General features: G+C 43.5%; 1 protein-coding gene across 2 annotated transcripts in view; it reads left to right on the top strand.

Annotated features, from left to right (window-relative positions):
• Nucleotides 1–26,353, top strand: part of SLC4A10 (solute carrier family 4 member 10) — a 199,365-nt gene that overhangs the window by 170,089 nt on the left and 2,923 nt on the right. For both annotated transcript variants that reach the window (XM_075001902.1, XM_075001901.1), the window contains exons 15-24: nucleotides 835–940; nucleotides 8,484–8,645; nucleotides 10,065–10,178; nucleotides 10,697–10,858; nucleotides 13,054–13,305; nucleotides 14,844–14,912; nucleotides 16,077–16,250; nucleotides 17,508–17,630; nucleotides 21,184–21,251; nucleotides 22,566–22,682. In XM_075001902.1, the coding sequence (XP_074858003.1) occupies nucleotides 835–940; nucleotides 8,484–8,645; nucleotides 10,065–10,178; nucleotides 10,697–10,858; nucleotides 13,054–13,305; nucleotides 14,844–14,912; nucleotides 16,077–16,250; nucleotides 17,508–17,630; nucleotides 21,184–21,251; nucleotides 22,566–22,682 (1,347 nt within the window). The remainder of the gene's footprint in view (nucleotides 1–834; nucleotides 941–8,483; nucleotides 8,646–10,064; nucleotides 10,179–10,696; nucleotides 10,859–13,053; nucleotides 13,306–14,843; nucleotides 14,913–16,076; nucleotides 16,251–17,507; nucleotides 17,631–21,183; nucleotides 21,252–22,565; nucleotides 22,683–26,353) is intronic.

The raw sequence follows: 26,353 nt of genomic DNA, 5'->3' as shown, positions 1-26,353 counted from the left end.
AAATTGCCTGTTTGGAGCATTGTCCTCCCACTCTGCCTTTGCCACATTTCCTATGTTCGAATGCAAAGTTTAAAATGAAAATGAAGCTTCAAGAGCAGCTGTGGAGGTGGGGGGAAATGGCAGATGCAGTGCGACATGTTCCAGGGATGCTGCAGAACAGTTCCATTTGTCCTGGGGGAGGAGGGGGCCTTTGGCAGGACATACATGTAGAGACATTATAAAAAAAGAGAGCGAGCAAATTCAGCACAGTTAGTGTGAAGCATGCATGACTCTAGAGTCCAATGCCATGGATAATAGCCCATCTCCAGTGTTCCCTATAAGCTGAGTGCTTGGGTGGCCACCCGAGAGATGTTCAAGTGCTGTCCAACTGAGTAGTTGAGTGCCCACAAGCCTGTGTATGTGTTTCTACTAGTTGTGCACATAACCAAATTTATTCTGCCCATGGTTGGAAAAACTCAGACGGAACACTGGTTATCCTGGTGCAGGAAACTTCAAATATTTGGGATTAATGGCACTGGCACATACTCAATACCAAGTCAGTGCTCTTAAGGAAATCTGAAGTAGCTCAACAGAATAAGAAGAAAATTCTGTTTTTGTGTACAATCAGCTATATGTGTTGCCATATTGTTATGTACTATATATGCACATGTACTTCACTATGTAATATGCCCCTGCAGTACTGATAACTATCAATCTGTATTCAGTTCCATAACAAGAATTAACTGAATTAAACTGAACTAAAATCATATTGAAAAGTAGAGCACAATTTTAATATACTAATGAAGAATTTTGATTTTGTAAGTAAATACAAAAAATACTTCTTTATGTTTTCAGATGTAGTTGTGTGGAGCCAGATAATCCTAGCAATAAGACCTTGCAATACTGGAATGACCACAATATCTCTGCATCGGACATACCTTGGAGAAACCTAACAGTGTCAGTAAGTGAAATACTGAACCCCGATAAATCCATTAACCTGAATGTTATCTTTTCTGCTGTAGTTATATTAATAAATTACACTACTCCAGCTGTGATTATATTGTTTAAGTATGGCACACAAAGGACTTTGCTGAACAAAGGTTAAAATAGGTGTTGTATCGTCAATGCTTTTAGAAACTTTTTACGAGACTATTATATAATCTTTATTAGTATATATTGAAACAAGAAAGTGCATCATTGTGTACCGCTGTGCAAATGTGTTGACATACTAACAGAGAAGTATGTTTGAGATTAGTCTAAACACATCAAATGACAACAATGGATGTGACCTAAATTCTACCAGATGGCAAAACCAAAGCTGCCTTTTCTAATAAAAATACAAATATAAAATAAGCTCCTGTTTTGCCCCAAATACTACTTTAGCTGTTCAGGCTTTATTGATGTGGGGAAAGAGAAGGTTGGTGAACAACCCAATTAGTTGCTAAAGGTCTATTTTAGCTATTCCTTTAATGTTAGCTATGTACTGTACTGTTTCCTTGACATAAAAGTAATCTAGCCAGCATTCTACAGCTCTTGCACAAAATGTATTATACTAGGAACAATTTGATTTACTCCCAGAATATTTGTTCCTGAACTCTGATGGGTTAGTCTGAAAGAAAGAAAAGGGGGAAAAGGGCAGTTCTGTAGCATCTGAAGTAAATTTTACTCAGGAAAGCTCCTTACCTAATAAATAAAATTGTTAGTGTTTAAGGTGTTACAGGACTTCTTGTTGTTTCTGACATATATAGTTTTCTGGGTAGGCTTGGAGCCAGGGAACCTTACACTTTTTAGTTTTTCTAGCCCTCAGCTGCTTTTGAACCTTGATTGTAAATGGCGTGTTTGAACATAGGCTCTTTCCTCCTCTTCCAATATTTTCTTCTTTTAAAATAGTTATTTCATTACAAAGCCAATGATAATGTGGTCTAGAAGGAGAAAAAGCTGGTATAGGCTCATGAGACTCACAAGACAGCCTTGTTTTATTTCTTCATTAAGCCAGGGTCGTTGTCATAGATGCTAACTGTAGTCTTTTATCTTCATGAATTTTTTGGATAATTAGGCATGGAAAAACCTTTCAAAAAGGAAAACTTACATTTGCCTTGGTTTAGTCAACTAACGTCTATAAATGTTAATTCAGCTGATACTGTAGTCTTTTTTTCAGCATGGATTTTCAACCTGTGAACTGGCCCTGAATCAAAAGGAGTGACACAAAGGTCTAAAGAGGGTCATAACCACCTTCTTCTTTATGGGTTAGGGGGAATGTATGTATGGGTTGTCCCTGAAACTTTTTTGTGCTGTACTATGAGGTCACAGTGTGGCAAATGATAAGAATCACTGTTCTAAGGGATCCCAGTATTCTAGAGCAAACATTCTAAGGGTTTCAGCAAAGGGAAGGTGTCTGCTGTCCCAGTGTTACTAATTGTAATTGCTACTAATTCTCAGGGCTTTTTTTTTTTTCCCGAAAAGAAAGAGAATCTAATTCTCAGCTGGCTACCAGTCCCCTCCCCACCACTTCCCTCCTCCTGCCCCCGGGCTGCTGGCAGGGCTCCACAGCCCAGGTGGCTCTCCAATGTGGGGCTGCCGGGGATCCCTGCCCTCCGGCTGGGTCCCTGGGGCTGGAGCTGCCAGTTGGCTCCCAGCCCCGGGGGCTGCCAGAATTCCCTTGGCCCCAGCTAGATCTCCAGGGCTGGCGCTGCCTGTGTGGCTCCTGGGTTCCTGGCCCCGGCAGGGCTGGGGCTGCTGAGGTGCTGGTACAGAGTACCGGCACATACTGGCATAAAAAAAGCCCTGCTAATTCTTCATTTGTTACATTAAAGCCCTGAAAAAACTGCACACAATGAAAGACTCAGGATTGTATAACTCAGTTTCACCTTTCAATTGGGAGCATGTCAAATACATATTCTGATTTTCTGACATTTATGTATTTATTCATTGTTTGAAATGTCTTGATGTGATTTGCAACCTCTCCCTTGTGCCCGCATATGCCAGTGATATCCTACATTCTTTTGGTGTGGTCGCAGGAGGATGCCCTCATTATGGACGCCCTGCTGGCAATGCTGTGCACCATTGCCACAGCTGTACCCGATCTCATCGGGTGACTGGGTGGTCCCCCTGGGGCCGTGGGCCTCCCCTACCTGGGGCACCACCGGGCACCCCCTCGCATGCCCCAACGCCTCTGGACCTACCCCAGCAGCAGCGACTGGTGGGAGCGCATGGTGCCAGGGGAGTGGGGTGAGGAAAGGTGGCTGTGGAACTTCCACATGTCAAGGCAGACCTTCAAGGAGATCTCCCACTGGCTCGCCCCTGCACGCTGGCACCAGGACACCTGCGTGTGGCCAGCCCTCACCCTGGAGAAACGGGTCGCGATCGCCATCTGGAAGCTGGCCACCCTGGACTCCTATTGCTCCATGGGACAGCAGTTTGGGGTGGGCAAGGCCACTGTCAGGGCTGTACTTGTGGAGCTAACGTGGGGCTGGGTGGGGGGGTGGGCTGGGGCAAGGGGAACCCTCCACTGCAAGGGGCCATATGGGGCAGGGGCTGGATGAGTGGGAGGCAAGGGGCTGGACGTGTCAGGGGCTGGATGGGCCCGAGGCAGAGGGAGATGGCCACCACACCCACACTAGAGCACGTGTTCCCCTACCCCTCCTGCAGGTCATCAGAGCCATCAATGTGATGCTGCTCCATAGGGTCGTCTGCCTGGGAGATCTGGACAACACCATTGCTGGCTTCCAGGACCTGGGCTTCCGGAACTGCATCGGTGCTTCGGATGGCACGCACATCCGCATCCGCGCCCTGCCACGCAACGCCAGCCAGTACGTGAACAGGAAGGGCTACCATTCGGTGGTGCTCCAGGCCCTGGTGGACGCAAGGGGCCAGTTCACCAACATCTATGTGAGCTGGGCCGGCCGCACCCACGATGCCCAGGTCTTCCGGAACTCTGGCCTCTGCTGGCACATGGCGGCCGGCACCTTCGTCCCCCAGCGGGAGATCCTGGTGCTGGAGGACATCACCATGCTGCTCTGCATGGTGGCAGATGTGGCATACCCCCTGCAGCCGTGGCTCATGAGGCCATACACTGGACACCTCAACCCCACCTGGGAGGCGTTCAATCAGCACCTCAACCACACCCGCAATGTCGTGGAGCGAGACTTGGGCGCCTAAAGGGGCGGTGGAGGTGCGTCCACACACAGCTGGAGGTCGGGGTCCTCAACGTGCCCCAGGTGGTGGGTGCCTGTTACATTCTCCACAATGTTGTGGAGGGAAAGGGAGATGCCTGTGTCCCTGGGTGGGGCCCTCTGGTTGGTGCTGGGTATGAGTAGCTGGGCACTGCCCCCATCCACCAGGCCCACCGGCACGGCCAACGCATCCGGGAGGCCATCAGGCAGGCCTTTGTGGATGGCCACCTCTGACCCGCATGCACACCCACATCCCACGCATATCTGCCACCCACCATCCCGCCACCCCCACCAGCACCACATCTGCACATCCACCACCCACCATCCCCCTGAGGAGCACAGCACAGAGTGATGAACAATAAAAGAAACTTTTATCTATACTATTTTTGTTGTTAACTATGTACAGGGGGTGGAAACCTAACTTGGAGGGGGGGGTGAGGCACCCTTTCTGGGGCAGGTGGTGGTGGGCCGCGAGCCCCATCGGCCCCTGGAGCCCCTGCTTCCCTAGGTGCGGGGTCCCTGGTGGGAAGGAGAGGGTGTGGGTAGCACCAGCAGATATTGCCGGCGAGTGGGTCTGGTGGGGGCAGAGGGTGCGGGCTCAATGGAGGCGGGGGCGGGGCAGGCTCAATGGGGGCAGGCTCAGTGGGGGAAGCTTCGGGGGGGGGGGGCCAGGAGGCGGGCAACGGTGGCCATATGGTCCCAGAGGGTGTTGCCAATGTCTTCCAAGGTGGTCAGTAGCCTCTCCCAGGCTGCCCTCCTCCACTCTGTGTTGGCCTGGGTGAGCCTTAGGTGCTGTTCATCCTCCTCGGCCTGGCAGGAGGTCCTCTGGCCACAGCCCTGATGGTGCGCTGCCTGGGGTGGTGTCCGGTCACCTCCGAGGGCTGCGGGGGGGGCGGGGGGGGGCTCTCAGGGATAAGGGATGGCACAGAGTTCTCCCGGCCCACGGATGGTGCGGCTGTGTGGAGAGGAGGACAGCATGTCGGTAACGTGCCCTGGACGGAGGGGACCAGGCTGTGGCCCACCCACCTGCGTCCACCCTGTGGGGCCCCCACCCCCCCAAAGGACACTGACCCCCCAAGGGATGCTGACCCACCCCGCACGGGCTGGGCCTCCCAGCCTGGGGGTGCATCCAGGGGTGTCTCATGCAGGTGGCCCTTCCCGGCCTGCGGTGTACAGGCCCCAGGTGCTGTCTGGCACTGACCAGCTGCCACCCCTGTGCGTCTTGCAGTGCTGTCCACTGAGGGCGGGTGCTGGGCATTGCTGATGCGCCACCGCGGGGTGCTGCATCCCATGTGGGAGGTGGCCTGTGTGCAGGCAACTAACCGTTGTGTCGCACCCACCCTGTGGAGCAGGTGTGCGCCCCTCCCTGTATGTACCAGAGGGTCCCTCGGTGATGTCTGGGGATGTCCGGCTCCCGATCGCCTGGCTGGAGGAGCAAGAGGGGATGACAATGGTGAGGTCTCCCTCCTTGCTCGACTATTCGGTTGTCCCCTCGCCCTCCTGAGTCCCCGGTCTGGGCTGCTGCTCCTTTTCCGGATGCAGCTCCTCACCACATGTGTCCAGGAATCCTGGGGGTGGGGAGCTCTGCTGGGGCCCCAGGATGCCCCAGAGCTCCCAGTAGTAGAGGCATGTTGCTGGAGCTGCCCCAGAGCAGCCGGCCTCGTCCCTGGCCCGGGCATAGCCCTGCCGCAGCTCCTTGACCTTGGAGCATACCTGCTCCACAGTACACTTCGCTTGGCTCCAGGTCTGGAGGCCCTGCACCAGGTGGGCGAAGGCTGCAGCATTGCGCTGTTTCAGCCCCATCTGGTGCAGGACCTCCTCATCCTTCCAGAGGCCGAGGAGGTCCCGCAGCTCCCACTCCTTCCAGGAGGGAGCCCTTTTTTTTCTCTCCCTCGGAGCCCTGCGGGGGTTCGGAGGGGGCCCTGTGGGGCTCTCTGGGGGGCTGGCTGCTGGCCATGCTGCGGCACTGGAGTGTGCGGCTGGAGCACGTGCAGAGGCTGCTCCTACCACTGTCAGCTTCCTGCCATGGGTTTCTCGTGTGCATGCAGCTTTAAGGCAGCCGAACGCAGGGACCCCTGCTGCTGCTGCCTGGAGCGGCCCCGTGCTCCAGCTGACCGGCACCATGGCAGACCCATATTTCAAAAAAGCGGACTGTGGAGTGTCTACATGTGTACTCTTTCGATTTAGTATTTCGAAAGGGAGCGACCTTCCTGATATGGGATCGGGGTTCAGATTTCAAAGTCTGCGCCCCGTTCTTTCGATTTTCTTTTGAAAGACGAGCGTACACATGTTGACACTCCTCCTGCTCTTTCGAAAGAGGGCCACTTATTTCGATTTTTTGTGCACGTGTAGACACAGCTTACGTGTTCTGATTTTTAATACCTACTGTTTGTTCCAGATGTATTATTGTACTGAAATATATGTTTTGCACACCTTGTCTCACTCTTAAAATCATAGAACACTAGGACTGGAAGGGACCTCGAGAGGCCATCGAGTCCAGCCCCCTGCCCCAATGGCAGGACCAAGTACTATCTAAACCATGGGTGTCCAACCTTCTGGCTTGCCTGGGCCGCATTGAGTGAAGAGGAATTGTCTTGGGCTGCATATAAAATATATAATATAGTTAATGTATATAAATCACATAATAATGTTAAAAGTTTATGATCTTGTGGGGCTGCATTACTAGCTGTCCAGGGCCGCAGGTTGGACACGCCTGATCTAAACCATCCCTCATAGACATCTATCTAACCTGTTCTTTAATATCTCCAGCAATGGAGATTCCACAACCTCCCTTGGCAATTTATTCCACTGTTTGACTGCCCTGACAGTTAAGAACTTTTTCCTAATGTCCAACCTAAACCTCCCTTGCTGCAGTTTAAGCCCATTGCCTCTTGTTCTATCCCCAGAGGCCAAGAAGAATAAGTTCTCTCCTCCCTCCTTATGACTCCCTTATCCCTGAATAGGGTGTATTTCATGCCAATCAATCTTCAGAACCAAAGCTTGGCATAAATTGTCCAGCCGTGGTACCGCAATATGTATCTGATAAGTCAGTGCCTCAGTGTAGCTGATGAAAAACCTCTGCTCTGGCAGAGCTTAAAGGGAAGGAACAGGTACCTGATAGCTGTTATAGTCTCACTTCTCTTTCTGTCTGTGGTGTCCAGCCCATAGGAGATGAGGCAGAGCCTGGTCTACTCCAGGAGGAGTTTTTCTGACCTAAATCAAGCAGATCAAAAAAGAATAACAAAATGTAGAGCACCTGAGCTTTCCATGACTCTAATAAATGTTCTGCCAGAGGAAGGGTTTTGGAGAGTGGATCCATCAGTTCTGGTGGCTCTGCTTTTTATTTTCCTTTATTTAGTGAACTGTAGAATTCCATGCTCTATTGTTTACATTGTCATAGGCCTTACACATTTCTGAGCACCTTGTTTAGGAAGCTGAACACATCTGTCTTTATGGCTGTTCTTCAATCGTTTGTGTAGATTTCTACTGGAGGGGTGTCGGAAATGTAAGGTTCGCACCTGAGATTATGTTGCAATGGAGCTGTAGGCTATTTTTTAAAAAGCTGTTACCTGAAATATATATTAATGTTTTGTTTGGTGTATTTTCTGAGTTTTATCAGCTGTCTTTTAGAAACAATCTCAGCTTTTCCAAAAGTAAAGTCTGTAGAGTGTGCTGCCCCCTTCTGGTAAATACCTGTGTTTGTCTTAACTCTGTAATTTGAAGAAAAGCTATTCAGACCGACATATTATCTCACAATGCAATGAAGAGCTAACACTTGGAAATACAACAAGAGCAGCCTTTATCATAATATTTTATCTACTTTCTCAGCAATCATGCAAAAATTAACATTAAAAAATAACAGCAATATGTTTAAAGTCATATACTGACTTGTTTCAAAGCATGGATGAAGATTTATTTATGCAGACCAAGTTGCCCATCCTTAATTGATATAACATTATGTTTATATCCTTAATTATCTCTAGGAAAAATTGATATATCATTGCTAAGTTTGTTTGCTGCTCTATGGAAAGATGTCTGAGTATATCAGATAGTCTTTACTCTGAGATGAACAATTCTCATTTTTCTAATTTTCCATTTTTCTTCATTGCATTTCAGCTGAAAAGTACATTTTGGCCCATACAATCCAGTTATAAAGATTTTGGGTTTTAAATTAAAGAAGTCTGAGTGCTTTAAAATGCATGTATTACTGGCGATATATATGAGCTACTCTGTCATGTATTTATGGGAATAACTAATTACATGAAAATATATATGAATATATGCATATACAATGGCATTTTTCATAATAATCCTACTTTGTTTTCCTGTTAGGAATGTAGGACATTTCATGGGGAGTATGTTGGACGTGCCTGTGGACATCATGGCCCTTATGTTCCAGATGTTCTCTTCTGGTCAGTTATCCTGTTCTTCTCTACAGTAACCCTATCATCCACATTGAAGCAGTTCAAGACTAGTCGATATTTTCCAACAAAGGTACCTGGAATATACCTTTTCAACAGACCGTGTTCTATGTACATCTCGTGGAAGTGTAAATCTTCATTCTTGCGCAAACAGTTTCTTGCTGTTTTCTATAAGCCTTTGCTGGTGAAATGCTGTGATTTTGTAGATAACTTGTTTACTTATTTGTTGTTTTTGCTCTATTTCCATCTTGATGTTTAAGACAGAAGGTACTTCCTAGCAAAATCCAATAAACAAAAACAGTATAAATCAGCCTTTAACATTCAAGAGTGCCGCTGTATGATTGGTCCTAAAGGTTCAAAACTCATCTCACTTCAGAAAAAGAACAATACAAAAAAAACCTTAATGTTCTAAAAACGGTGCTATTCCCACTGCATATTATTCTTCCTTTAGCATAGTGCTCTATTTGCCAGCGGGGTGTGTCCTTCTGCAATCTTGTTTATGTTCTTATATAATTCCCACCCTGTGCCAAAGCTAGTTATCACTGGAAGCCTGCAGATCGGCAGATATCCACTTTATATCCACTGCTCATTTTTGTGGATATGGGTGCAGATACAAATTTTGTATCTAGAACATTGCAGATTTGTGGCTCTCCACTTTATAACCACACATAGCCACAGATAATGTTTGCAAATGCAGATATGGATGTGGATAGATACAAGTGTTGTATCTGTGCGGGGCTCTGGTTACCTGCTGCAACACTCCTTGCAAGAGTGCAGTGTGTTCTCCTCTTTAAAGCAGCTTCTCTGGGAGGTGAGGAGAAAGGATGGGACTATTACTGTCCCCAACTCCAGCAGCAGCATAGGTCTCCATGCATACTCAGGGACTGTCAGTGAGGGTCAGTCTGGACTGTCAGGGACTGTCAGTGACTTTTCTCCTTGTTGTGAAACCGGAATGAGCACAATTTCTCCTGTAAGGACTGTGGTCCTTTAAGCCAGTCATTCTCAACCAGGGGTTCATGTACCCCTGGGGTTTTACAGAGGTCTTCCAAGGGATGTATCAGTTCATCTAGATATTTGTCTTGTTTTGTAATCGGCTACAGAAAAAACACTAGCAAAATCAATGCAAACTAAAATTTCATGCAATGACTTAATTATACTGCTCTATATACGCTACACTGACATGAAAGTACAATACTTATATTCCAATTGATACATTTGATAATTATCTGATAAAAATGAGGAAGTAAGCAATTATTCAGTAAGACTCCATTATGACACTTCTGTACTTTTATGTCTGATTTTATAAGCAAGTGGTATGTAAGTGAGGTGAAGCTTGGGGAATGCAATAGAAATCAGATCCCTGAAAGCAGAAGAGTAATCTGGAATGGTTGAGAGCCACTCACTGTCTTAAGCCACAAAAGGAATTAAGTAGCAGCTCTTTTATTTGCTTTTTCAAATCCCACATGAATGACATTTTGCTCAATAATTCTAGGTGCGATCTATAGTCAGTGACTTCGCTGTCTTTCTCACTATTATGTCCATGGTTTTAATTGACTATGCCCTTGGGATTCCATCTCCAAAGCTTCAGGTTCCAAATGCATTCAAGGTAATTTATTAATAAGCTGTACTATTGTATCATTAAAATAATTTACCATATAATAGATTAAGAAGATTTGATAAATTAAGTGCATTAAAAAGATTTGATCACAAGTTAATAGTAATTCTTCTCCTAACTCTAGGTTGGGCAACCCTGCCAATATGCTGTGAAGTTTTGCAGTCACACATTCCTAGATTATTATGCTTTGGGACATCCTTCTGAGACCTTGGATCATTATTATTTTATTGATGCAATAAAGCCTACAATATCCCAGTTATATATTGACTGTTAACGACTTAAAGAAATACTGTGTTTATGTTTAGTTTTTCTTTCTGGTACTATTTTACAGTATGATGATTAGTGTTTTCTGTGATATTATAAACAGATTTAATTCTTCATGGAAACATCTTTAAATCAAACATACCATTTCCTAAGTAGTGCTTGTGTGTGTGTGTTACTGCAAAGACAGAGCATTTAATAGTCACTAGAACTCTGAACTGGTCGTATATGACATTATGTTTTTGTAGCCCACCAGAGATGATCGTGGTTGGTTTATCTCTCCTCTGGGGCCTAATCCTTGGTGGACAATTTTAGCTGCTGTAATTCCAGCTCTGCTTTGTACTATCCTTATCTTTATGGACCAGCAGATTACAGCTGTTATCATCAACAGAAAAGAACACAAACTAAAGGTATTCAGTCAAAAGGTCATATGTCTACTTTACCTTCTTGCTTTGATTTATGTAATATACTGTCAGTACCTCTCAATCGCAGTTAACTTACTATGCATTATTTAGCAGTGTTTTTCAATGAACTAAAGACATTGAGCAAGTATATTCATTTTGTATATATAATTTGTATTCTTCTTTAGAGATTCTCACACAAGTCTTTTAAAGTGTTTTTTTTTGAGTATACATCTCAAGTGGAAGCACTTAAGTAGATGTCATTTTACTTTAAGCATCTGCTTAAGATCCATTGATTTCAACTGGAACTTAAACACATCCTTTAAGTTAAGCTCTTGCTGAAGAGCTTTTACTTCATCTAAATGTCTAATATTTCTTGAAATCCAGACACCGTCTATTGGTGGGCTTAGTTTTGAGACTCTGTTGAAAGGGGGTGGTATTTTCTTGTCACTTTGTTCCCTCTCTGCCTTTCAGTAGCTTTTGAATTTCTCCACAAACGCTTTTTCTCTTCCCTTCCCTCCCCTTTCTTCTTGGAGGAGGAAGTATAAAAACTGAACTTTAGAAGCAAAAGGGAATCTTAGAACAACATATCCAGCAGGAAGCTGTTCTGGCTACAGATGGAGAGGGGAGAAAGGGGCATCACCTCTCTGAAAAGCTGCTGGGCAAAATCCAACAGCAGGTTTCTGTACTTGCATATGCAGCAAATTTAAGCCTATTTTTGACATGCTTTTAATAAACAGCAATCCAATCCCAGATCACGTTAGCAAATGTATTGGCGTCCTTCACTGTACGCTGCCTTTTCTTCGATGATTGTGACATTTGATATGTTCTTTTTTTGCCCTTTTTGTCAGCCTGACTCTTCATGTCAATCCATAGCATTGCATGTGATTAACTTGACAGATGCAGGAGACTGCTGCCAAGCTTTGGAATGTATTTTTTCAGCACAGGCATCTGGGAGTCAGATGGTTCTCCTGGCTGCCCTCTTGTCTTGCTGCATATTAGTTTTGCTGGGGTCTGGTGTAGCATCACCTGTTGCTATGCTTTCTTGTCCTCCCATATGTCAGTTTCCTTGTATCCAGGGAAAAATGCTCTGATTCTGTATGCATTAGTGCATAAATTTTTTTTCCAAAATGTGTCAGGAGGTAAAGAAGGTCTCTCCCTCAGGATTTAGATTTAAACTTCTTTGAGTGCGCGTGTGCATAGAACTAATCTTTAACACATTTCTGTGTTTTGCTAGGCACGTCTTAGATGTAAGATGCTGAGATAGTGAAGGGGGATAGAGTATGCTTTTTTCTTTGATTTACTTCATATGAAGATGTTTCCCACTGTAAACAAAATAAATTAATTAAAATGGCATTTTCATGTTTGCGATTTGTGTTTCAAAAAGCCCACTCTGTGTTTAGAATGAAAACTTGTCTTCAGAAAGAAATTGTCTGCTTACAAATCATTTTCCCCCCTTTTTTATATTTTCCATGGCAAATTCTGAATAAAGTGTGCCTTAGAGTTTTCTTTGGTAGTCTCTGTAGCAAACGCTTCTAAGTTTGTTTGAAAATGGTTTGCGTTACTATTTTTACATCCTAAGCCATCTGCATGAATTTACGGGCAAGAATCTGGTTCAGTACATTCGTGTTATTTGCATGACCTTTACTGCTGCATCAGAACAGGATGTTGGACACGTTGTCATATTGGCACATAGCATGTCACATTTTTTAGTAATAATTTGAACTAGGGGCGTAGCTGTGGATGGGCTTTAGGGGGCCAGGGCCCAGCCACTTTATACCCAGACCAAGCCCTGCAGCCCCCATCACTAACCTTGTGCCCAGTGCTTGCCTGCTTTGCCCACCCATCCAGCACTAGAACAGGATCAGAGCAGGTGGTTTAACCTTGCTCCTCTAAGCCCTCCAGCCAGAGAGCAGGATTGAGGGCTCACTCTGCCCCATCTTCCCACCTGGCACTTCAGCCAGGGAGTGGGAGAAGCAGGGCTGAAACCCACAATGGAACTCTGCTTCTGAGCTGGAGCGCCAGGAGAGCAGGTGGGTGGAACCAGTTAAGACCATGTGCTCAGACCTCACTCCCTGGTGCACCTCTCAGGCCCAAGGTCCCCTGGACAGTGTGAATTAGGTATGCCTGCTGCTCGAGCTTTCCTTAATTTGGATGCCATTTTACATCTTGCTATTGTTGTTGGTTTTTTTTTTTTTTCACAGAAAGGGTGTGGATACCATCTCGACTTGTTGATGGTGGCTGTCATGCTTGGAGTGTGCTCCATTATGGGATTACCATGGTTTGTTGCAGCCACTGTCCTTTCTATTTCCCACGTGAATAGCTTGAAACTGGAATCTGAGTGCTCTGCTCCAGGAGAGCAACCCAAATTTCTTGGAATACGGGAACAAAGAGTTACAGGGCTTATGATCTTTGTCTTAATGGGTTCATCTGTCTTTTTGACAAGTATTCTTAAGGTAATATACTTTGAAAGATTAAGTGAATAGTAGTGTATACAGAAATTCAGTTCTAATTGTGCTTTTTGTCTTTTATTATGCTTTTAGACGCAGGTTGAACCTCTCTAGTCCGGCACCCTCAGGACCTGACCCGTGCTGAACCAGAGAATTTGCAAATCATGGGAGGTCAATATTGACTAGCAGCAGTACCAACACTTCCACTCCTTAGTGGACTCTTAGAAGACATTTAGGGGTAAATTAGAGCTAAATAACAGCACAGAGCACTGAGAGCCAGGACTAGTGTCTGTAAACAAACTTTATGGGACCACAGGAAACTTGGCCACAGCCGTGATAAGTGGACATCCAGCTAACTAAAATCATGCCACTCCACAGATGTTGCCAGACCAGAGTGCTCTATTAGAGAGGTTCAACCTGTACAGTGTTAACCAGTATCATATGTTGCAATAATAGGTCTGTGTGTGAAAACAATCAATCTTTTTAACATTCATAATAAAATAGGTAGGGACATTTTAATATTTTAAGTAAAACTTCTCAGGGTGAAATTTCAGCCATACTGAGGTCAGTGGGAGTTCTGTTACTGATGCCAGAGAGCTCAGGGTTTCACCATTAGCTTAGCCTTGAATTAGTGGCAAATATTAATCTAAAAACCAAAGTCTGGTTAAATTACACCAGCAACTGACTTTGTTCAGTGCTTGGATAACCTAAGAACATTGTGTGATTTGTGAAAGTGTTAAAAAGGGAGGGTTTCCAATGAGCGTATGTGTATATGATTTTTAATAATATCAGTAATGCAAATTCCTCATTCTAATTAAATTGATGGGAATTTTGACATTGACTTCATAGAGCTTGTGCATGGTCATTATGAAAGAAATAGACTGTTTAATGCATTTATTTGTGGGTAATTCTCTTTTCAATATAATGTTAAGCGTAGTTCACAAAAGAAGTGTGTGGTGTACATTGCATTTAAAACTAATGCCTAAGTATGGGAAGATTTCCCTGCCCACAGACTTTGTACCACAAAGCATCTGCACATTTTCTCTTGAAAGTCCTACTCACAAAATGTTGCAAAACACTTCTGCACTGTGCTTGCAAGACTGTGCTAACAACTCAGAAATTTCCCATTCATGGTAGTATTTTTTTGTTTGATTTACGGTATGAAACAAGTGTAATCTTAGATGCTTTTTCTGAGCGTATTGGTTGTAATTTTCAGCTCACATTCTCAAAAATATTTTACATGAAAGCTACCTGATTATTTTATATACAAACTCTCACACGTTTATTTTCCGGGCATTTGTATTAGTTCTTGAAAAGAGTGAGTAGTTGTTGCTAGTTGTTAGATCCAAAAGGATTTTTGGACCAGATTCTGTTCTTTTTTTGCACAACTGTAAACACAGACTAACTCTACTAATTTTAAGGGCATTAGTCTGGTTTGATTAATTCAGGGATATATCTCTTTAAATTAAAACTATTTAAAATACCTTTATACATGAACTGATATTTATGATGCTCTTTTCTTCTTGTTTTTCTCACCTGTGCAGTTTATTCCTATGCCAGTACTCTATGGGGTATTTCTTTACATGGGTGCTTCATCTCTAAAGGGAATTCAGGTAAAATGGAGTATAAGAAAAGCACACGTAGGTTTAGCGATTGTGTTTACTTTTAAAATAGTCATTTTTTTCCTATTATTTCCCTTCCCTATAGAAACTTAATGAGACATTGTCAAATTTCGTTTCCTGGAAGTGACTAATTTTAAGACAAAAATCAATTTTCTTTTTCAAAGAGTATATGTGGAAATTAAAAGATATATAATGATTCTTCTGCTCCTCTGGTGATTATTTAAAGGGAGTTTTGGGTGGGCCTCAGAGCAGCACACTGTTGCACAGGTTCTTCCCTTTTTACAGCTTCCTGCTGGCTGCCTTTTCAGTTTGTGTTGCTGCTGCTAGTAATGGTGAACATCCCCTTGCGCTTTGTCTTGACAAGTGCACCAATCCTTTGTTTAGCTGCTCTAAAGCTGGTATAGCTGAACTCATGAGTCCCGCCCCCCTGCCCCCACGTGTAAGGGATCTCTCAGATAGGGACGAGCACCTGTGGTAGCTACTTGTGCCACCCTCCCACTCGCTCCCATCACGGTGAGTATGGCTTAGGGGAAACGGAGTGATCCTGTGATTCCCCACTGCTGGAATGGCCCTGCAGGCAGTTGGCAGCTGGAATATCATTGGCAACAGTCTGCACACTGGGCCTGTGCCAGCCCAGAGCTCGCCAAGGATGGTGGGAGTACCAACAGCTCTGTAACATCCCACTTTTCTGAGCTGAGTCCAGCACTCCACAGCTGCAGCTCATGATCTGGTACTAAGACTATTTCTCATATACTGATGCAAAGTGAAATGATGTACTAAAAACACGTATACCCAGCCTACATGAACTCCCCCAAATTGGCTAGCTTTAGCAGTCTGTGAAAAGCATTGAGGTGGATGCACTCTTGAAGAGCCTGGGCACTGTCAACAAAATGGTGAAGAGCACCAAGTAAGCAAACTCAAAGGGAAAGAAGCAAGCGTCTCCTTCAGTTCTAGATATTTTAGAGGTTATTTGTCACAAAATGTGGAAATAATTGACAGTGTCCCATTTATTTTGAATTTAATTTATTACTGGCATGGCTGGTTATGTTATCTTTTATTAAGGTTGCCTGACACTTGCCCTCATAAGACCCATTCAGTTGCTTACAGATTTCCTAGAAGCTAGCACCTAAAATCCATGCTTTACATCTCTTCTAGCTTTTTGATAGAATAAAGTTATTTTGGATGCCTGCAAAGCATCAACCAGATTTTATTTATCTGAGGCATGTTCCTCTTCGAAAAGTCCACCTCTTCACCATAATTCAGCTGAGCTGTCTTGTCCTCTTGTGGGTTATAAAGGTTTCAAGAGCTGCCATTGTCTTTCCCATGATGGTAAGAAAATGTTCTTTTATTTTTCCAAAAAGATCATAGAATTAATTATAGGTTTGGTTCAAACTGTAGTTAAGGATAGCTTCACAGTGTATGATCTAAGTGAAATTCTGTATAAACCTTGTTTGGATCAAATTTCATTCAGTTTATACATGTGAATAGCCCTGAGAAAGGTGAGTAGGATTTGGTTATTTATAATACTCTTTGACACTGCTGATTTTTTTTTCCGATTTGCTTGGTTTATACTAAGAATATCCACTCGGTAAATGGGTTTCATGCCTGGAGAGACTTTGGTATTGTCTACATTACTGGGGTAAGTCAGCCTAAGTTATGCTACTCTAGCTATGTGAATAACTTGGCTGGAGTCAACATAGCTTAGGTCAACTTAGTACAGTGTTTATACCACACTGCATCTAGTGGAGAGTGTCTCCCTTTAACTTACCTTATGCCTCAGTCTTAGCAGCATCAGTACCCAGTAAATGTAGACATGGCCTTTTCTGTTCATAGCTTTGTGTTGTGGAAATGAATAACCCAATTGATTCTGTTCAGCCCTGACGATGGGTCAGAGGGAAGCAGGGGACACTTGCCCCAGGGCCTGGGACTTCAGAGGGGCCTGGAGCTCCGGCTGCCATGCCTGCTACTTTGGCAGCAGCCACAGCTGGAGGTCTGGACCCCTTTGAAGTGCCCCGGCAGCAGTGCTCCACTGCTCCTTGTGATTGTTGTGGGGGGGTTTGGGGGGGAACCAGCGCTGTGGTCCAGGATGTTCTAAGGGCTGGCTGCCCTAGACCCCGCCTCTTCTTCCCTTTGCCATGCCCCTTGCAGAGGTGCAGAGCAGGGCCCTCCTCCCACCTGGGCCCAGGGCCTGTTGTGGCTGGCAGCCCCCCTGTTTTTGTTGCTGAAATCAATTCTTCTTAATTATATTATTGACATAAAAAAGAGATCAGAATCGCATGTTGTTTTAGAGAATCGCAGTGAAGATGAACTGGCCAAGAATATTCTGAGCTGTAATAAATAAATTTCCCAAACAATGAAAAATTCTTTGGCACTTCCAAAATAAAGAGTAAAATTTCACCTTCCCTCTTGGATGATATACCACCCTAGTGTCTGGAAGCAAAGCAGAGTAGACAGTGTAACATTCAAATGTTGCTTGCGCTGTGCATGCTTCTTGACCACAAATTTAAAAACAATCACTTTTTGAAAGTGTTCAGCATTTCTGTTTGCCTGCAATACCTTGACCATTGAAATAAATGTCTTGACCAGGTTTTAGCTTTGGTGTTTGTCAGAAAACTCATGGATTTATTTTTTACCAAACGGGAGCTAAGCTGGTTGGATGATTTGATGCCTGAAAGCAAGAAAAAGAAACTTGAAGACGCAGAAAAAGAGGTAGGTTGGGATTTGATTGTTTACTTACTTATTCTTCTGCATCAATTTTTCCTTGAATTATTTATCCCACATTTTTTAAAGCTGAATCATTTCCATGTGACACTTAACTGTGTCAGTCCTTTGGCCTTGATTACATCATATTAAAGTTACAAATCTCGCACTGGGGAAGGGTTGGAGAGGTGGGGTTTAGGGTGAAGGAGGCAGGTAGGCTCTGGGCTGGGGGGTATGCTAAAGGATTTGGCATGTGGGAGGGCGCTGCAGGCTGAGCAGACAGGAACGTTGGAATTGGGGTGAGGTGGGGCCAGGGATAAGGAGTTTGGGGTGTAAGAGGTGGTTCCAAGCTTGAGCAGGAGGTTGTGATGCAGGAGTGGGTGAGGACCGTTGTCTCTGGATGGCACTTACTTCAGGCTGCTCCCTGTAAGTGGTGTCATGTCTTTCAGCTCCTTGGTGGAGGCACAGTTAGGTGGCTCTGTGCACTGGCTTTGCCCGGAGGTGCTGCTCCCATAGCTGCCATTGGTGTTGGTTGTGACCCAGTGGGAGCTACTGGCACTTGAGGTGAGGGCAACGCACAGAGTCCCTGTGGCCAGATCTCTGCTAGGAGCCAAGGAATATGCTGCTGCATCTGGGGAGCCATGCAGAGCTAGTTAGGGAGCCTGCCAGGCCCATCCCGACTGGACTTCTAGTTGCCTGGCCAGTGGTGTAACCGGAGCCACCACGGTCCCTTTTTGACCGGCGAGTCTGGTCAAAAACCCAACACCTGGCCACCCTCTGGTTTAGTGATTTGAACACAGGCCAAGGAACTGGAAGTGATCCTGGAAGTGACAGTTTTCTATTGTGATTTTAGACAAATTCACTTAGGCCTGGATTTTTAATGTGATTTAGCTATTGTTGTGCTCAGCATTGTGTCGCTAACTGATTTAGGAAGCTGAATCTAATTTTTAAAAGTAATTTCAGATCTCAGGTGCCTAAGCTCCTTTGGCTCTGAACTGGATTGTGCCTAATTCCATTTTACAGTGGTATATAGGCTCCTAACTCAGGCATCGCAACACTGAACAAAGTGACACCTAAGTATTCTAAAAATCTGGGCTTTAGCTTCTCTAGCTCAGTTTAACCATTTGTAGAATGTGGATAAAATTTACTGTCCTCTCTCACTGATGCATAGTGAATATTAATGTTTATGAAATAATTTGAATAGCAACGGTGCTATATATAAAGTGATAAATATCTGAATTTTTCATATTTACTATGTTCAGTATGTGTCTAAACCTATCAGAATGAAATTTAAAATGCACAGCTCATTCTACTGCAAACTGTAGCAGAAACGCCAAGGCAGCTTAGAGGTTTGAGTCCAAATCTATTGTCTTTTGCTTCAAACTAATGTTAAGCAATCAAAGCACCCTTCTAATTGTCCTGGATTGTTAGAAAGGAACCCTTTCCACATCATCCCATGTTTTGCTTGTGTGTCACTTTCTTTTACCCTCCAGATAGCATCGTATCAGAAAACAATACTGGGAAAATCTTTTTTTTTTTTTTTTCCTACTGTTGCTACTTTATTTCAGTCACTGTCTATTTCGAGAGGTTATTTTTACATGTTTTGGCATTTCTAAATATTTGGAGCTATCATTAAACCTGCTTGACTGTCAAAAACTTACAAAGCTGTGAAGCCTGGAAATGACAAAATTAACTAGTAATAAAACTTCTGACATGTAGTCTAAAGAATTAATTGGAGAGTTGCTATCACACAGATTTTAAAAATAGAAATATTCTACCCACAACAATATAAATAAACTTGACAGGATCTAAAAACTTGTTTGATGGATCAAAATTTCATAATTTATGTTGCCCTACATTTCTAGAGCAATTTTCCCCACTGTTTTGCAGTTTTCTTCTGTATATTATTATCCTTTCTGCATACATAGCATTTCTTTGGAAGCCATTTCAGAGTTAATCACATAGGACATTTTGAGTCAGACATTTCTCAGCATAAAAATAAAAATGGTGACTTTTTATAGATTTGTAGTAAAATGGGTAAGGAGACAAATTTCAATTTTGGTGAGGCTTGAATTCCCTCACTGAGGAAAATGATACGGTCATTATAGCGAGTGCCAAGTTAACAATGGGGCATATGGGTACTCTGTCTTAGGGTGGTGTCACAGTGCCTGCCACCCATTGGAAGCCCTCCCTTTGGGCAAATTAAGGTGTGCAACTCCAGCTATGTTACTTATGTACCTGAAGTCAACACATCTTAATTTGGACTTCCACGGCATTTCCGCTGCAGGAGGTCAATGGGAGTATTCGATCCCACCTATTGTCTTTTCTCCTAGCAAGGGGTAGGAATACTGGCAGTGACATAGCCACACTATAAGTTCAATTTAGCGCATCCCTTCCAGAAAAACTAAATTGAATTCTGGAAGATCAACCATGGCAGCATCAATCTTCTCGGAAGAGAAGACGTAGCCTTTGTTGATATTGGGCAATCTCAATCTACCTTATAAATGTGGGGATTGTTTATTAGGAGGTCATCCATAAAAGGCAAAAAGAGCAAGCCTGTTTCTACTCTGCTCCTCTTCTCTCCCCAATATGAAAATAACACACTTTACCATTACCTTTGGGTTAGTGGTTACCTAAGGCACTAATTTCTTGTGATTCAGGCTTTTTTGGGGTTGTGAGGTGCTGGGTTAACACAAGCTTATATGATTGCAACCATTGGTCATTGCCGGCACACCTAACTTTGAAGCACTTGCCTGAGTCCATGTGGTAGAAACACTATCACTTTGATGAGCTGCTCTCTTAAGCCTGGAATATATTTGAGAGGGACTCTGGGTTTGAGCTCAGAAAGGGATTAAGGCCAGTAGATGCTTGAAATGTCTATTACCCTTTCACTGTAGACAGCCTATGTTGCTTTTAGGAGGTTGTTTGGGGTTTTTGTTTTTTGTTTTGTTTTTGTTTTGTTTTGAGTTAAATGTTTCATGAGTTTGCAACTATTTGACCAACTGATTTGAATGGACCTCCTCATTCTCCTCAGCCCTTGGCATTCCCAGGTCCCTTTTGTGTTCCCCTAAAATTAATTTTGGAGCCTTGTTTCATTCACTGTAAAGTTGTGCATGCACTCATAAATCTGGTATCTGAATCTGATTCTTGCTTGCTTATCAGTGTGACCTCAAAATGTCTGCTCTTACCCAGCACTGAAAGCTGATATATACATTCTTGGTGAAATATGTACTATTACAAAGGAAACTTTTCTGCATAGCATAAAAAATGCTATTAAGTGAGGAATTAGCCTTTAAAAATATTACTCTTAGCATCAGATGTTTCAAACACAAAAAGCAATTGGAACTGTATCTTCTGTTTTAAAGAACGCTTGTAAATATTTAATATTACAGAAAAGAAGGACTATCTTTTTAAACCCATGTATGCCGAGTGGAGCATGAGTCATCTACATGTGTCCTCCATTTCACTCTGTCTCGGGACGAAAGAAATGTTATAACAGAAATGAAAAGATCCATTTGCAGACTATCATTTTGTCTCTCACATCTACATTTCTTCCTCGTAGGAAGAACAAAGCATGTTAGCAATGGAAGAAGAGGGGACTGTTCAGTTACCACTTGAAGGTCATTACAGGTAAAAGATAGTTTTTATTAACTTGGGTCCGAGGTAAGCAAAATTCAGAAAAGTATACAACACTGACCGACCACAATACTGTGACAATTCTTAACCTGGGTATAGAATGAAATCTGTCCTGCCAAGAGAAAATAGGCATCTGAGCTAGCAGATCACAGATCTGCAACTCAGACCTCATGCTTCTTGCTTTTGTGTCCTCGGTTCCATCTCCTTGATTTGGGATCTGATCCAGCAGTCCTCATATATCACTGAAGGGTTTGCCTGTGAAAAGACTGCAGGATCAGGCTGCTAATGGTGCATATCTGTGCTGACTCTTGATGCACCCACAGCAAGAGCAGGGTTGGAGGTCCCCAGAGCTTGGGCTGCAGCCCAGCCCTATGAGCCTGGATTAACTGGTGTGGACCAGTAGCAGGTGTCTAAGTGCTCTGCAGACATACCCTAGGAAGCCACAGACACAGTCAAGGCACTAGTATGGTAAACTGGTGCAGAAAACTTGGAAGCCACTTTGTAGAATACACCAAGCCTGGATCTTTGTACAAAGAAAGTATAAAGGATGTACAGTACTTAGTGTTGTGCTATCACACACACTGAGGTCCTTAATGCTTTAAAAATAAATACATGTCAGGTTAAGTCCATAGTCCTACTGTTTTGACTCTGGACCAGAACCAGTAAAGCTAAGGATGTAAGTAAACGGTTCAGGAGACCTGTTTTTTGAAATACTTCTTTATTTTAATAGAATATTAATTTTGAAAAAATTAAAAATTAATTACTCCATTGTTGCAGTGGTTTTAAAACACTACATCTTGCACTTTGAGTTGGTTGGTATAATTTAGAGCAATGTTTTGTAATCTTTCTAATCCGAGGGGCTGGTTGGCTGTCTGTGTCAAGGAGATTTTTGAGACTGTCTCCTCAGTCCCCAGACCAGTCATTGAGAAACACTGATCTAGTGAATTGATCAGGGTGCTAGGAGGTCTTCTGTTTTAGTCCATTGATATGTTCTGTGCCCTTAGGGCACTTGCATAACCTCTCTGTTTTCATTTTCCACATTTATAAATTGATGGTGATGCTAACTTACCTTATAGATGTTATTAGGATGAATTAATTCATTCTTGTACAAAATTTTGCGAGGTTAAAGGACTAACTAAGTGGCAATAGAGTGCGAAGTTGCTAATAATTATTACTAATTTTTAGGGTAATTGTTTACACATTCATATATTTTTTATCATTATAATCATCAGTGACAAGTCCTATTGTGTAGTAATATAGAAAACAAAGACTGATCACTCATGATATTGTATGTTCATTTTCCTATAGAGATGATCCATCTGTGATAAATATTTCTGATGAAATGGCAAAAACTGCTGTATGGAAGACACTGCTGATAACCTCAGAGAATGCAAAGGATAAGGAGTCAAGCTTTCCTTCTAAAAGGTTTTAATTTTAAAGTTGTTAGTATGCTAAAGTTCATGTTTTGGGGCCAAGCAAAACAATTGATTTAAAAAAAAAATGAAAAAATGAGGAAATACAAAAGATCTGTAGGTACCAGTAAGTGTATTTCTTGAAGTGTTGTTTTTGACAGTTTAATTAAAATATTTTGAGTGGTATAAACTCTTATCACCTTAGAGCATCACAAATACATGTATATGAGAGTGGAAAATTATATAGTTCAGCATTCCTGATGCTTGTATAACAACCCACAGACTGATAACATGTGGAAATCACATAGCATTGTGATTCCATTCTTTGAATAAAGACAACATGGTCATTGCTGTAACTGAAATGTTCACAGGCAGCACCCATTACTGTTAATGAGCATTACACACATATATTTAGGGCAGAGTACAACTCTTGAAGTTGCAGTAAACGTCTCTTTCATTTTCTGCATTATCATTGCAGAATATTTTCAGGCAGGCCCTCCTACAGGGAGGGGGACAGTTGTCCTGAGGCCCAGTGATTCAAAAGGGTCCAGAGCTCCCAGCCACTGCTGTCACTACCAGAGGAGCAGGGATGGCCATTTAAAGAGCCCGGGGGCTCTTTAAATCACCACTGTGTGCTCCAGACTGCTCTCAGGGCAGGTGGGCATGGTGCACTCTGGGTGATACTGAGGGCCAGCTGCCCCAGCCCCACCCTTTCTGGCTGAGGCCCTGCCCCTTCCAGGTGTGCAGGCCCTCTCCCACCTTGCCCAGAGGACTGGCAAATTTGTTGCCCTTCACCCCCCTCACTCCCCATTTGCAAAGCAGCTAAATGTAATTTCCTGTTAGCACAAAGGTTCAAGTATAATCCAGTTATATTATACAATGAAGAGAACATTTTTATCCTTGCCACAGATTATGAGTGAGTAGATATGTTAACTGTAAAGAATATATTGTAACAGATATCTTCTTCTATTTCCATAACTTTTAAATTAACATGATTTTCTACTTAATTGTTTCATATCACATTTCTATCATAAGCTCCCCTTCCTAATCACTCTAGAAGCTGATTCCCCAAAGGTAAGAGCCTGTCCCTCAACCTCCACCGTAATTGCATTTTCCCATTTTAAATAGTGTCTTCTGGAAACCCAACTGACTTACTATAAATGTAATTTTTGGGGCGACGAATAGAAAATCCATGATCCAGGTTAATATTCTTATGTGAAAATCATCAGTTTATTTTATGATATTTGAACAGGTCTATAAGGGCTAGAAACATTTGTCACGGTTTTATAGAATCAAGTCGCCTATTGAAGTGAGAAATTGAGTTTACTCACTATAGTAATTTTAATAGTAATTTGTCCAGCAATAATTACTGGTTTAATCCAAAATTTATACCCTAAATTTTTAAATCCAAGATATATTCCTGCTATTTAATTGCTTTGGGAACAGATGAAGTAGTGGAAAAAGATCAGGTAGTGTCACTTAGCTGGATCCTGAATTTTGTCACCCCAAAATGGCATGCTGCTTTTTTACTGTTGTTCCTTTTCATAATCAGCATAAACAAGATGAGCAGTTGGTGACCAAGAATCTTCATTTTAGTTCTCCATAGCCCAGCTTATCATGTACTCCATGTTAGCAGAAATTTACTAACAATCAGAATTGAAATTTGGCTCTGATTTTGTCTCCTGCCCTCTATATGAATTCTTAAGGCCACAATCAAAGTAGATTTGCTTTGATTCCACGCTCCAGCGGCCCAGGAGAAAAGTTTATAGTGAACCAATGCAAAGGTGCTCTAACCCTCTGCATTTAGGGGTTGTCTTTTAACAGCCAGCTCAGGTTAAATGCTGGATTTCAGAACTCAGTTCATAATGAAATAATCTGGCTCAGAGGCTTATTCCAATGGGTAGCAGTGTGCTTAGAACTTTATTACTGAGCCTTTATTTCTCTTTTTAAGCATGGGGAGCTTCCAGGAGTTTTCCTCCTTACCTCCACTAGAAGCTGATCTTGAACATAAAACTTATGAGTGACAAGTATTACAGATCTAGATTCTTCTGCATTTAAATGTAGGTTGTAACCCAGTGGTTCCCAAACTTTACAGCATCATGCCCCCCTTTTGATTTTTGAGAAACCCTCATGCCCCCCCACCTCTATTTTTAACCACAGGCCGGCCAGCCACCCCAGCTGGCTCTGAGCCGCCTGCCTGAGCCCCTCCCCTCCCCCAAAGCCAGGAACCGCCAGCCTGTCGTCTAAACACATAGGCTGTGTCTACACTAGCCAAAAATTTCGAAATGACCATGCAAATAGCCATTTCAAAGTTTCCTAATGAAGCCCTGAAATACATATTCAGCGCCTCATTAGTATGCGGGCGGCCACGGCACTTCGAAATTGATGCGGCTCGCCGTTGCGTGGCTCATCCAGATGGGGCTCCTTTTTGAAAGGACCTCGGCTACTTCGAAGTCCCCTTATTCCTATGAGCAGATGGGAACAAGGGGACTTCAAAGTAGCTGGGGTCCTTTCGAAAAGGAGCCCTGTCTGGACGAGCCACGCGGCAGTGAGCCGCGTCAATTTCGAAGTGCCGCGGCCGCCAGCATGCTAACGAGGCGCTGAATATGTATTTCAACGCTTCATTAGTAAACTTTGAAATGGCCATTTGCATGGCCATTTCGAAGTTTTTCGCTAGTGTAGACATAGCCATTGTAGACATACCCCCCCCGCAATCCACACTCACCTTTGCTGGAGGCAGCTATCTCCACATGGGCCTTTGCCGGCTGCCCACTTTTATAGTGAGTGTTCCGGGTCGCCCAGGTAAAATGCCAAGAGCTGAAAGCTGGAAGCAAGGGCTGGCTCTTTCTTGGAGTGGCAGGACATGACTGGGGGGTGGGTGGGCTGGGTCACCTGACGCCCCCTCCCCCCCAGTTTCGGAAGCCAAGTTGTAAACTCTTCACAGCAGGGCCAGGGTCTCTGTTCTCTACTGAGTGCCATGCATACCACTGGTACCATTTTTAAAAAACAGTAATAACCAGTGTGTGTTTGGGGGCAAGCAGGGGAGAGAGAGAAATTAATTATATGAGCCAAATTCTCACCTGAAATATCTGAGTGCACCTTAACCGACCTGCACCAAATATGTCGGCAGAGACTTTGGCTCAGATGACATTAGTGAGTTTGCATAATGTGACTCTCAGAAGATAATTTGACCTTCATGACTATTCATTGTTTCCTGGTGATTGTTTACATTTCTTCTGTCCAGTCTAAGATTTAGGGTATGGGCCTGAAGTCTATACTAATGTGAATAAGAACTGGAGGATCAGGGCCTTTGGTTTTTACTTCTAGGTTTTAACAATAAAAAACCTTCATATGGTAAATGCCCAATGTGTACCTATGAAATCCAAAGCCTGCTGTGGTTAAGCTCGTCTCAGCTGCCTGGATAGAATACAGAAGTGGATTTATAGAATCATAGAATTATAAGGCTCAAAGGGACCTCAGGAAGTCATCTAGTCCAGCCCCCTGCTTGAAGCAGGATCAACCCTCACTAAGCCATCCCAGCCAGGACTTAAAAACCTGAAGGGATGGAGAACCCACCACCTCTCTAGGCAATGCATTCCAATGCTTTACCACCCTGCTGGTGAAGTAGTTTTTCCTAATGTCTAACCTACACCTCTCCCTCTTCAACGTCAGACCATTAGTCTT

This window comes from Carettochelys insculpta, chromosome 8 (genome assembly GCF_033958435.1).
Source record: "Carettochelys insculpta isolate YL-2023 chromosome 8, ASM3395843v1, whole genome shotgun sequence".
Lineage (NCBI taxonomy): Eukaryota > Metazoa > Chordata > Testudines > Carettochelyidae > Carettochelys > Carettochelys insculpta.
The sequence above is the reverse complement of the archived record's forward strand: the minus strand, read 5'-3'. Positions and strand labels throughout refer to the sequence as shown.